Source organism: Ochotona curzoniae, unplaced genomic scaffold (assembly GCF_017591425.1).
Source record: "Ochotona curzoniae isolate NIBS_2020 unplaced genomic scaffold, NIBS_Ocur_1.0 scaffold_4683, whole genome shotgun sequence".
Taxonomy (NCBI): domain Eukaryota; kingdom Metazoa; phylum Chordata; class Mammalia; order Lagomorpha; family Ochotonidae; genus Ochotona; species Ochotona curzoniae.
The window spans coordinates 30,614,188-30,626,288 of NW_024467121.1; the positions used below are offsets into that span (position 1 = coordinate 30,614,188).

The window sequence follows — 12,101 nt, forward strand, 5'->3', positions numbered from 1 at the left end:
TTGGAGCTGGCCTGTGGGCGACAGGCTGTTTTCCTGAAATGCCTCGTGTTGGAGTGCTGGGTGGCAGGTGGGTAAGTGACGTGGGGGCTTCTCACCCCGTTTGGAATTTCTGAGTCAGTCTGACAGGAGGCAGCTGTGGAACAGCCTCCCCAGCTTCTTTAATTAACTTAATCCAGCTAACCAAGGCCTTTAAATAATTGAGTGCCTTGGTAACTAGTGCTCAAACATTTGAAGAATTTCAGCAGCAAGTATATTTTAACCTTTTAATATTCTAGTTTAAAACGGTTCACTTTCCCTTTTGTTATTCTCAAGCTGAGGCCACATCATAAGCATATTATTTGAGGAAAAATAAAGGATGCTTAGAAAATCGATAAAGAGCAAAGAATCAGATCTGTTTTCACTGTTAAGACAGACAATGTGAAAGCATATGGAAGAAATAAGAATCATACACGTGGTTTCCTGAGAGGCATATGACAATTTTCTCATCGTTCACAAACTGTAAAAACTACATATGTGCTCATTTGAAGCTGACAGACTCCTAAATTGGTAAGTTCTCTTGCAAAAAATAAACAGTTTTATTCATTCCTTGGCAACTTTAGTTGCTATTATCTACTTCTTCATTTGCTATTATCTACATGTATTAAAGACATTTCTTATTGCTGTTCTTTAGGCTATGTAAAAATGTAATTTTTCATACTGAACTATTATTCAAATATTAAATATATTACTATGAATATAAAAATACAAAATAATTGCTTCCTCTCTTTTTTCCTCAGTTTTCCACAGTCTTATGAAGTATTAAATTGGGAAACAGTAGTGTGGTTTAAGTACTCTTAGAAGTTGGACTGCTTAATTAACACTGTTATTAAATACATTCATAAAATGACAACTCAACCTAGAAATTCACATTCCCCATCTAAAACGCCTCTTCTAATTATTGACATTCTGTTTCTCAAGGCCAAACTGAGATGTTGACCCTCAAAAGTTTTCATGGGCAACCACGATCAGACGATCAGCAAATGCAATGCCACCTGAAATCCTGGTGTGCTGCCCAAATGGGACACACTGCCATTCACCCCCAAGAATGGTCCTCTCAGTGTCACATTAGAGGTGGGGGTGTGCCTCATACAAACCTCCCTACACATCCAACTGGCAGCTCAAGCTCAATGGTTCTAACTTCTAGATCCTCCATCCCAATTCGGCTCCTATAACCTTCTCTCTGTCTATCAAGAGGAACTCCAAGCCCCCAGGAGTTAGGACAACAGTCTTGGAAACATTTTTTACTACCTTCTTATGCTCCATGACCAATCCATCAATAGGCTCTGTTGATTTTGCCATCAATACATGTCTAAAATCTGAAGATACCTCAATACCCACTTTCACCTACTTGAAGTCACAAACTGGCTTTCTCCTAATTATGCTAATAATTTGTCTATCCCAGCCAGGACCACTTAGCTGAAACAGATAATATTAGTGCTTTGCTCAAACTCTTCCAGAGCTTCCGACCTTACTCAGAGAAAAGCCAACAGCTTTACAATGGCCTTGGAAGTGCTACACATCTGCTCCTCCCTTTTTCTGTATCTCGTCACTCCGCCTTTCACTCAGCTCCAGCCATAGTGGCTTTCTAATGATACATTCAATAGAAGCCTTTGTTCAAGAACACAACCGCCCTGATAAGGATCCAACACTCGCTCCACCTCCTCCAACTCTTTACTCAAATGTCATCACCTTACTGTGGCCTTTCTGGACACCGTAGTGCAGACTGCAATCCTAGAGGCCATCACATCTCAAGCATGCACTAATTCTATGCTCCCCACGGAACTTCGCTGCCTTTGCTGTCTCCCAAGCACTTATCTTTCAGACTGTTCATTTTACTCATTATCTCCTGAGCAGTATCTCCCCGCTGCACTAGATTGACTTTCCCAGGAGGGAAAACACTGCTCCATTTGTCCGCTGCAATATCCGTAAGTACCAGCAGTAGTATCTGATGAGTGTAAGTGCTCAGTACTTATTGAGGAACAAGAGCCTTTCTTCTTAAGTCACTTAAGGGAAAGTAAGCATTTATGCGGCTCTCAGATATTATTGCTTTCAGAGGAACAATCTCAAAGTCATTTCAGCATTTAGTCCTCTGTTTCCTTATCAAGACAATAAAATTATATCTAAGGTTTCCTGGAAATGGACAGCATGTTTAGAACATTATTTTACACCAAAGATATAGACAATAAAGTAAATATGCTTTAAATTGCCCTTTCTAAGCACCTGTGAGATGTCCAGCAAGGCCAACACAGTCTTCACTCTCAAAGGAACTATTTTTTCTTGAGGACAGAGAGGAAAACAAATCACCTTAGTAAAGGTGATAGTTTTCTACTAAGAAAACTAGAATTTTCCAAATAAGGTAGCATAAAAATATTATTTATTTATTTTTTTAAAGATTTATTTTTATTATTTTTTTTCATTGGAAAGGCGGATATACAGAGAGGAGAGACAGAGAGGAAGATCTTCCGTCCGATGATTCACTCCCCAAGTGAGCGCAACGGGCCGATACTATGCCGATCCGAAGCCAGGAGCCTCTTCCAGGTCTCCCACGCGGGTGCAGGGTCCCAAAGCTTTGGGCCGTCCTCGACTGCTTTCCCGGGCCACAGGCAGGGAGCTGGAAGGGAAGCGGGGCTGCCGGGATTAGAACCTGCGCCCATATGGGATCCCGGGCGTGCGAGGCGAGGACCTTTAACCACTTGCGCCACCGCGCCGGGCCCGGTAGCATAAAAATATTAAGGGAATCAGACGGTAGACAGCTAATGGTTCAGGAGAAAAGAAGCTGGGAAAGCGACTCAGCAAACAGAATCCCCAAAAGCACCTGCTTCTAAGTTCTTTGAGAGCCACTCTGCACATGCCCTTGGGTAGTACTCTCCCCTGGGAGACAGGCACTTCTCCCTCCTACCCCCTCCTTAGTACATAGTTGTCACTAGAGATATCCTTTAGACAGCACTACAAGTCAGGCAAGGAGCAAGCCTCAAGAGGCTTCTCCAAAGCTGAATGGAGAGGGCACAGCATCCTTGGAACAAACCATTTAGTTCAGGTCAGAGTGTAAGCATGAACAACAGATGAGAATCATAATTAGAGGTTCCAACTCTTGTTTCTCTCATGCAGTGCACTGACATTCAGGGACGTGAAATTCATTTTCATCCTTTGAAAATCCATTAGAGATGTTTCTGTTGTCTCTGGTCTGAATCGGCCAGCCAGGATGCTGTGAAGTCTGCATTGTCTAAGTCTCAGAGATGCCTGGGAGATTTCTGTCTAAAACCCTCTGCTGGGTATTAATCGCCGATTCTACAGGGGCTTTGGAGGGTGGGCTTTTCTTTCACAAAGTTAGGTAAATCCCAGTCAGAGAAGCTAATGCAAAAAAGGTGGCGTTTGATCCCCAGCTTAGACAGCAACAAGTTAAAAAGCACTGGGAATGTACAATATAAGCAATTCATCTCATCAATAGAACAATCAATTCTGTACTACACATTAAACAAAAGAATCATGAACACCACTGGAAAACAGACAAGTCTTGTCAGTCTGATTTCTGCTAAGAAAGATAATCATGCAATCCTTTCAGGTGCACCAGTGCATCTGCCTTTAATGCCCTCCAGCTACTATTTTCATTATGACCTCACATCAGGGCCACACACAGCCAATCAGAGTAACCCCTAACTCTGAGGACTGCACAAAGAAAAAGGAATCTGCCCAGACTGAACAAAGAGCAGAAACAATGTCCAGGAGATACTAGGATTGTGAAAGTCAAGAAAACACTCAAAAGTTTTGAGTTTTCCGCTAAGTAGATATCCTTTCTCCCACACCAATGACAGGCAACATGGACCCAAAACAATGGAGAAGTTAAATACTTTCAGTACTTAATGGATTTAGCTGTAATTGGCATCAAAGAATGTCTCTCGAGAATCAAATCTAGCATGTTGCAATTTTCACTATGCCAAAGACAGCATATGAAAGAGATGGTATTTCCAGCCCCAAAACCAAGCTTGTCATGTTGAACCATATGGTAGTGCCATTTTAAGAACTGAGAATTGGCAACTGCACACGCTTCCACCTAACATTACTCTCCTAGTCTACAGGCGGTAGATGCCCCCAACACACACACAATTACAGTCCAAGAAGCATGCCATAAAATAACTTGTCCTGAAGGACCCAGAGTTTCCCTTAAATTACTGGTACAGTAGAAGATTTTGTCTTGACAAGGCTTAACGAGAAGCAATTTAAAAAACATAATTTCTTTCAAATTATAGCCATATATAATAGTAACAGCATGCTATACAACAGGTACAGATAGCAGCAAATATATCATTTGGAAAACAAAACAAAAGCCCAATCATCCCACGAAACACTAAAGATCTGATGTTGTATAAGCAAGTACAGGTTTGCAATATTTGAACATTAAAAAATCTTGGCTCTCTTCACCAATGATTGGGTAGAAAATCTTCTAGAATCTATTATACAGTCCTCTACCTGCTCATAGAAAAACAGGCTGAAGCATTTTTCTTGATGGCTCAAGAATAACTATTTGGGGTTCTACAACGATGATGTCCTGTTAAGACACAAGTAATTCATTTGCTATAATGGTAAAATCTTGTCTTATGTTCCTGTATTGGTTTTTGGACACCCAAAGGTGAAGTCTCACAGCTGGAGTGTTTCACAAGGGCAGTTGAATTTCTCAGAGTTCAGGAGGCTGACTCCTGGGAGATCAAAGTGCCAACAGGTTGAGTTTCTTTGGCAACCCCTCTGGCTGGCAGACCTCACCCTCTTGCTGTGTCCTCATTTTTAGTTATTCACCTCATTAAAGGTTTAGTTTTCAAACACTTCCTGAGGACTGGGGTCAAGATTCAATGTAGGAATTTGTGAGAGACACAATTCAGCCCAGAACGATGTGTCGTAAAGCTTCGACTCTTAAATCAGGCCTGCCTGCACCCAAATGAAGCCCACATTACTCTTAGCTTTGGGGTCTGAGCAGCAAATTCGTTCAACCTAACGGTCAGCCTCTGTCAGGGGTTGATGATGATGATGATACCTACAGCTTTTGGGTTCCTTGCAAGGATATGGAAGATAGCATCTGTAAACACTGTCTAGTGCATGCAAAATGGTCAAGAAAGGGTTTTTCCAAACAACATTTTAGTTTTATTACTTAGGTTTTCTGATAGCTAGATCCTTTTTAATCCATTAGGATTTCTGGGATGCAGGCAGGGAATCTGACAGTGGACAGGGCAGTGAGGTAAGTGGGGAAAGTCTTCTTGGAATTGCACCCATGAAGGACCTAAAATCTGTTCTTTTAATATTATTTTTTAAAAAGGCAGCACTACAAAGCATGTCAGGAAAAAATAATTAGCTTATAGTTTGTTTTTATAATAAGTAGCAATCTGTTACAACTGAATTGAACTTTGTTATGTTCAAAATACAGACCAATACAGACTTCTTTAAAAAAAAAAATCTGAGCTCAGTGCAATAGCCTAGCGCCTAAAGTCCTCACCTCGCACATGCCGGGATCCCATATGGGTGCCAGTTCTAATCCCAGTGCCCCCACTTTCCATCCAGCTCCCTGCTTGTGGCCTGGGAAAGCAGCAGAGGACAACCCCAAGGCTTGGGACACTGCACCCATATGGGAGACCTGGAAGAGGCTCTGGGCTCCTGACTTCGAATTGAGGCAACTCTGGCTGTGTGGCCAGCTGAGGAGTGAATCAATGCATGGAAGATCCTCCTCTAGGTATATAAGACTTTCCAATGAAAACATAAAATAAATCTTTAAAAAAATCTGTTACAGACTCCAAAATCAAACACTTCAACACATATAATTCAATATAAAGGCTCAACATCCAGACCATTGACTCTGCTGCAAATAAGGAGCACAAGCCCGTGCACAGGGTTTCAGATCTACCTCTGGATCACACAGAGTTGGCTTGTTTATATTTGTCATCACTTCTACTCCAGATAAAATATAGAATTTATTGCATGTTTTAGTTAAGATAATCAATGTGAACTGTAGCTTTGTCACCACTGGGAGGAAAAAGGAAAAAACAGTGCCATAAAATCTACATAAAACTAACCCACATCCTACAATACACAACCACTTATTTGGAAGTGGTTGCTGGTGGCAATGCATAATTCAGATGCTGCATAGCACTTAACCCAACAGCACAAAGAAGTCTAAGAATCTGAATTGTCTGATAGAAAGTTTGCCAAAAGCAAGCAAAGCACTCAGGACCACTCTCTTGAAGCTCCTTGCACAAATCATTCTCATGTAGAGGTCAGCAAACTTTTTCCATAAAAAATCAGATAGTTTTGTCTTCATGATCACGTGCTTTCTATCATAGCTACTCAAACTTACCACTATAGTGGATGGTGGTCATACATTGTAAGCAAAGGAGTCTGGTTGCACACCAACAAATTCTTATTTATGAACCATGCAATCTGATTTTCTTAATACTTCAGTGTATTAAAATGTAGAATTTCCCATTACTTTAAAATTCATTTATTTGCTTGAAAGACAAATAGAGATTTTCCAGCTGCCAGCTTTCTCTCTCCACACCCACAACAGTTGGGGCTGAGCCAAGCTGAAGCCCAAAACTCCATCTGGGTCTCCCTAATGGGAAACAGGCACCTTACTACTTGAGCTTTCTCACCTGTTGCCTCCTTGGGTGAGCATTCACAGGAATCTGGAATCAGGTTCAGAGAGTTGAACCCAGGATCAGAGAGTTGCACCCCAATAAGAGATACTAATGAACCACGTGATGTCCACTGCTCCACCAAATGCCCACTCCCAGTAATTTTGTTTTTATTTTTCACACCACTTGAAAATTACTGAAACCATTCTGAGCCCAGGCTACACAAAGGCAGGTGACAGACCAGACCAGGCAGAAGGGTGGTCATTTGCCCTGCTCTATTTTAAGTGCTCAGTAACTGCTTGTTGATGGTAATAACACACTTCTACTGAACACCAGGTGCAGACCAAGGAGCAAACCAACACTCCATTTCCGTGATCTGTTTGGAAAAACTGCCAAGACAGCTCCACAACTGACTGAGTCACAGATCACAATAAAGCAAGCTCAGCTGAGTTTCTCTTACTGCATGGGTGAACTAAGGGTTTACAAATATCTCTGCACCAGATGGCTAGGTAAGGCACCTTCCTGACTAAAGGTACTATGGCTACAGATGAAAGAAAGCAGGCTCCAAGCTGTCACATGGTTCCCTCATTTACAAAGCAGGGACAAGCGATGACAGCTTCTAAACTGCATGAATACAAAAACTGTGTTTGAGCAAACATCGTCATCATCCCACAGCCTTGCTTAGAGAGGATGAATAAATAGGTAGATTTCCAGTAAACCAACAACCCAAATTGTTATTAAGAATGACTGATATGGGGCCTGGCACAGTAGCCTAGTGGCTAAAGTCCCCACCTTGCACACGTCAGGATCCCATATTGGCGCCAGTTCTAATCCCAGCAGCCCCACTTTGCATCCAGCTCCCTGCTTGTGGCCTGGGAAAGCAGTCAAGAACAGCCCAAAGCCTTGGGACCCTGCACCTGTGTGGGAGGCCTCGAAAAGGTTCCAGGCTTCTGGCTTCGGATCGGCGCAGCTCCAGCTGTTGCAACCATTTGAAGAGTGAATCAGCAGACAGAAGATCTTCCTTTCTATCTCTCCTCCTCTCTGTATATCTGACTTTCCAATAAAAATAAAATAAATCTTAAAAAAATTTAAAAAAAAGAATGACGTGGCTCAGAGTTTTCAAGGGCTACTATAAGATAACTTTATTAGTTAAAAAACTGTTCCTCGAATATCATCTATACCTTTTTTTCTTAATCTTTGAGAAAAAAAATCATATATATATATATAAGTTATAAGGGAAATGTTATCTTTTTTCCTTTGACATGTACACAACCTTCTCTTTAAGACTCTTACTCTTTGTCTTACTCTTATATAATCACTCTGTTCATATTCGTTTTTTTTTTTTTTAAGTGAAGGGTGAAAGAATTCTGGATATCTACTCCAAATAGGGTATTTTGGCATCTGAGGCGACAGTAGGAGCAGGACGGCCATGGCCACCTCTTCTCCCTTAAAGCAATTCAGAAAGGGATCCTCGAATCTCCCTAAGACGAAGACATTCATGCCAGAGAAGTGCACCCCGTGGCCCGTGCCTGGAGGACAGGGATGTCCTTGTCCGTTCCTGAAGGATGCTGGGTCAGCAAAACTTATGTTCAACAAGTGTGTGTGATTCTCTGTCATTCTCTCTGATCATAGGTGCCTCACCAGCCACGAGCCCTGGAATGGCTCAACAACAACTAAGAGGCCTTAGATGAGCAGGGAAGGAAGGGAAATCACCAATCTGCGTCTCCCTCGTGAAGCCTTCACCCCTTGACTTCCAAAACTGGAACGATGTACTTTATTTGATAAAAAATAATAATAATAATAATAATAATACATACATAAAAATAACTGCATTCTGACAGATATGTACACACGGAGCTGCTACATGATGACTTCCAAGGACAGTGCCTTCACGATGCCCAACAATCTCATCTAGAACAAGAAAAGGACTGAATATATTGTCTAAATCAGTGACGATTTTCTCAGCAATTCACCATCGAGGGAACTGGAAGAGTTTAAAAAAAAAAAAAAAGAAAACCTCAAACTAACAACCATATGAAAAAAAAAGCAATCTCTGTAAACATTTGTTTTCTGGTTCTTTCTCCAGAACATTATTGTCTTAGTAATTAAGAATATTAGCTTTACTCTAAAAATTGTCTTTAACTTTTGGCACAAACATCAGTGCTTTGAACTTCTAAAGAACCTCAACTTTGTCAAATAATGGATGCGTACAAAACTAACAAGCAAATATCTTCCAGACTACTTCTATTCACATAACAAGAGTTCATTCATCTACTAACTTTACAAACCCAAAGGCAATTTTTTTCACTTAGTTTATCCTGACCCGACGTGCCCTTTGCCCCGATTTCCTGAATGAACTCTTGTTTTACAGGAACGCAGGGACCAACAAGGTAAACTCTATACCAATAATATGACATCTCTCTCTACCTCTACCTTTATACACTAAAAAAAAAGGCAGTGATTATCAAAATTTAATCTTTGCCTTTGAATTAGGTCCATAGAATGTGATCTTCATCAGGGACAGCAACACTCACCCAGGAAAAAGCAAAGATTGGTTGCTGTCCTAGCACTGTTTTACTCCTGCTTCATTTTCAAAAGGCCATTGCTAGGAAAACCCTGAAAGCTGTCATCACTGTTAGGCAGGTTTATCCAACACTGTGGCCTGGATTCAAGTGCCCTGCAGCCCAGGGCTCATCCACTTCTGTGCGAGCGAAGGAGCCGCCTTCCGGCCCCTACACCAGAAAAACGCACAGCGACTTCTAAGCTATCAGAGTATACCGCCAGGGCAGGGCCACAGACAGTGTTTGGCACAGGAGCAAACATTCTTTGGAAAGTGAGGTAACAGGTCTGGCTTGTTTGGGACTACCTTAAACACAGTTTGAAAAACAGCAATGGCAAGCCACAAGGACACTTCTCTTTAGTATTAGGATAAAGTTATATCAGTTTAGTAATTCACCCTGGACTCAAGAATGTTTCATGTGATCTATTGTATTATTATTATTATTACTCATGACCAAATCATTGCCAAAACAACCACGTGGGTAGAGCCCAGGAGGATCATAAATAACTGAATCCTGTGAAGTGGACAAGGGCTGGGAATGAAGGATGGGTTGGGCTCCTAAGGATGGAATCAGCTGTGAGGGTGGGGAAGAGGGGTGGAGGTTACACAGTGTTACTGCAGGGAAATTTCAAGGCCCAGAAGCCGGCAGCACACAGGTAATGAAGACGTGGGTGACCTTGTACACACCAAGAACGGCTGCTGCCAGGACTGGACCCTGGGGACCAGAAGTAACTGAGCTAAAGGCGCCTCCAGCACCTCAGCCCAGGAACGTAGGCGAGCCACAGCAGGGGAAAGTTGAGGGCTATTCATGTCCTCTTGCCGTCCCAGCGCCACGGGGCAGGCACCTCTTCGGGAGGACTCTGAATTCCTGAGCATCCTGCCGCTGAGGCTTCCAAGCTTTACCATGAGCCTAACACACTTACAGTTGAAATCCCTGCTGCATCAAATGTTCCATTTAGGCACACCGGTGACAACCCATGCTCCCCTTTCCTCTCCCTGCCCCTCTGATGGGGATGTGCGCTCAGAGGTCACACGCCAGACGCCGGGTGATGTCACCCGGCTACTCCTAAACTACCTACCACGCACCAAAGAGCCAAAATAGGTATACGAGAGCAAAAGAGAAGGTCACCCTTGGGAAGGTGACCCGTGAGCAAAGAAGTATCAGACTCTGCGACCTCCGGCCTCCACAACCGGTTCAGGAGAGGGTGGGCGCCCGCGAGCAGTGGCCGGTGTCCCCAGCGCTCGAAGGCCAGGGAGCTACGGTTTCCAACACAGCGGATCGGATCGGGGCAAGGTATTCCCACCAAAAAAACTCAGAGTATGGAGGCACCTGCGGCCGCTCAGGCGGAAGGGCGTAGGGACCATTGCACTGGAGTTACAGGCGGCAACACCCAAGTCTAGTACCCAGTCCACCTTGGCGGTTTCCGGCTCGCGGCACCTGCCCTTCCCGAGTCACTGCAGTACAGACGCGGGGAGGGACCACAGTACCTGGGAGGGTGGGCTCGAGGAGATCGGAGCACCGTAGGGGCGGGAAGGATGGTGGGCCGAGGTGCCCCAGGAGCAAGTGGGCTGCAGAGGCCAGGGGTGGGCGAGTCAGGGAAGCCAGAACGGGGGGTGTGGGGCGCGGTGGCAGTTTTCGGGGGGCTGCGGCAGCCTCCTACCTGTGGTAGAGAGTACGGTGCTGGCGAAGAAGAGCGCGGAGGCGAAGTCCCAGTTCCAGTTGCCTGAGGCGTTGCTGCGCACCGACACGCCGTAGTTGCTGGCCTCCAGCACCCGGCCCAGGAACTGCTCAAGCTGCTGCTCTGACAGGCACTCGTGTTCCTCCACGAAGCGCCGCTTCAGCTTGCGCAGCTCCTGGCGCAGCAGGTCCTCATAGGGCAGCTCTACCGAGGAGAAGACCACGGCACCGAAGACCAGATAGAGCAGGTAGCCGAGTACCAGGAAGCCGAAGCACCAGGCCGAGCGGTGCCGCTCCACCAGGCGCACGCACGAGCTGCCGGCCAGGGACTGCAGCATCTTCACCGCCGCCGCCACCGCCAATGCCAAAGCCGAAGCCTACGCCGCAGACCGGCCCGAGCGCGGCCTGCCGCCCCCTCCGCCCGCCGCTCCCGCCCCGGCCCGGCCCGGCCCCACGCCTGCTCCCGTGGCGCGCTCGCACGCCCGCCGCGCTCCTCCGGGCAGCGCCGTCTCCCTGCGATTGGCTCCCTTCGGCGTTGTTTTTCTTCCTTCTTTTCCTGTTTCCTCGCAATATAAAAAGCTCAGATGATGTGGCGCTGACGTGGTTGCCAGCTCAGGTAACCTGAGAGTCGGCGGAGACGGCGCGCAAACTTGGCTGGTGCGCGGGGACTGAGCCGCTGTGAGGCCCGAGAGTCCCCCTGCCAGGGAAGTGGGCGCGCCAGACTCCCCTGCCCGGCTGCCTCGGCTCCTCCTGCTCCCCTTTCTGGGGTCTGGGAACCAAATCCAAGGGGATTGGACCTCCAGCAATGCGCCAGCGGTCGGAAACCCCTTGGTACCAGCCACTCTCGCTTCTCCACTTTATTTCGTCCCAATCATCCCTGGAATAGTGAGCACAGAGACACTTGCCTTCTCTGTGTCATTGACCTCACAGGGGAGTAACCTGGTGCCAGAGACTGCCTGAGTGTCCGAAGTCTCCTCCCACCCACGCATCCCCTCCGTAGAGGCCCCTGCGAAAGGCTCTTTCCGAACTCGGATTCGTTTAATCATCAACTTGGGTTTTGCCATGAAGAAAGTTTCCAATGTGTTGATGACTACTGGGAACAGCTGGGACGGTTCTTTGTAAGGGCAAGCAAATATAGACACAGTGAGCGCCTTGTGGAGTTAAAAACCGGTGTCCCCTTTCCGGAAAGGTGATTTGGCGCTGTTTCAGA

At 45.3% G+C, this 12,101-nt stretch overlaps 1 protein-coding gene across 1 annotated transcript in view; it reads right to left on the minus strand.

Annotated features, from left to right (window-relative positions):
• Nucleotides 1-11,408, minus strand: part of KCNK1 (potassium two pore domain channel subfamily K member 1) — a 34,299-nt gene extending 22,891 nt beyond the window's left edge. The window contains exon 1 of the mRNA XM_040967866.1: nt 10,875-11,408. Within this exon, the coding sequence (XP_040823800.1) occupies nt 10,875-11,229 (355 nt within the window). The 5' untranslated portion in view covers nt 11,230-11,408. The remainder of the gene's footprint in view (nt 1-10,874) is intronic.
• Between the last annotated feature and the right edge of the window lie 693 nt (nt 11,409-12,101).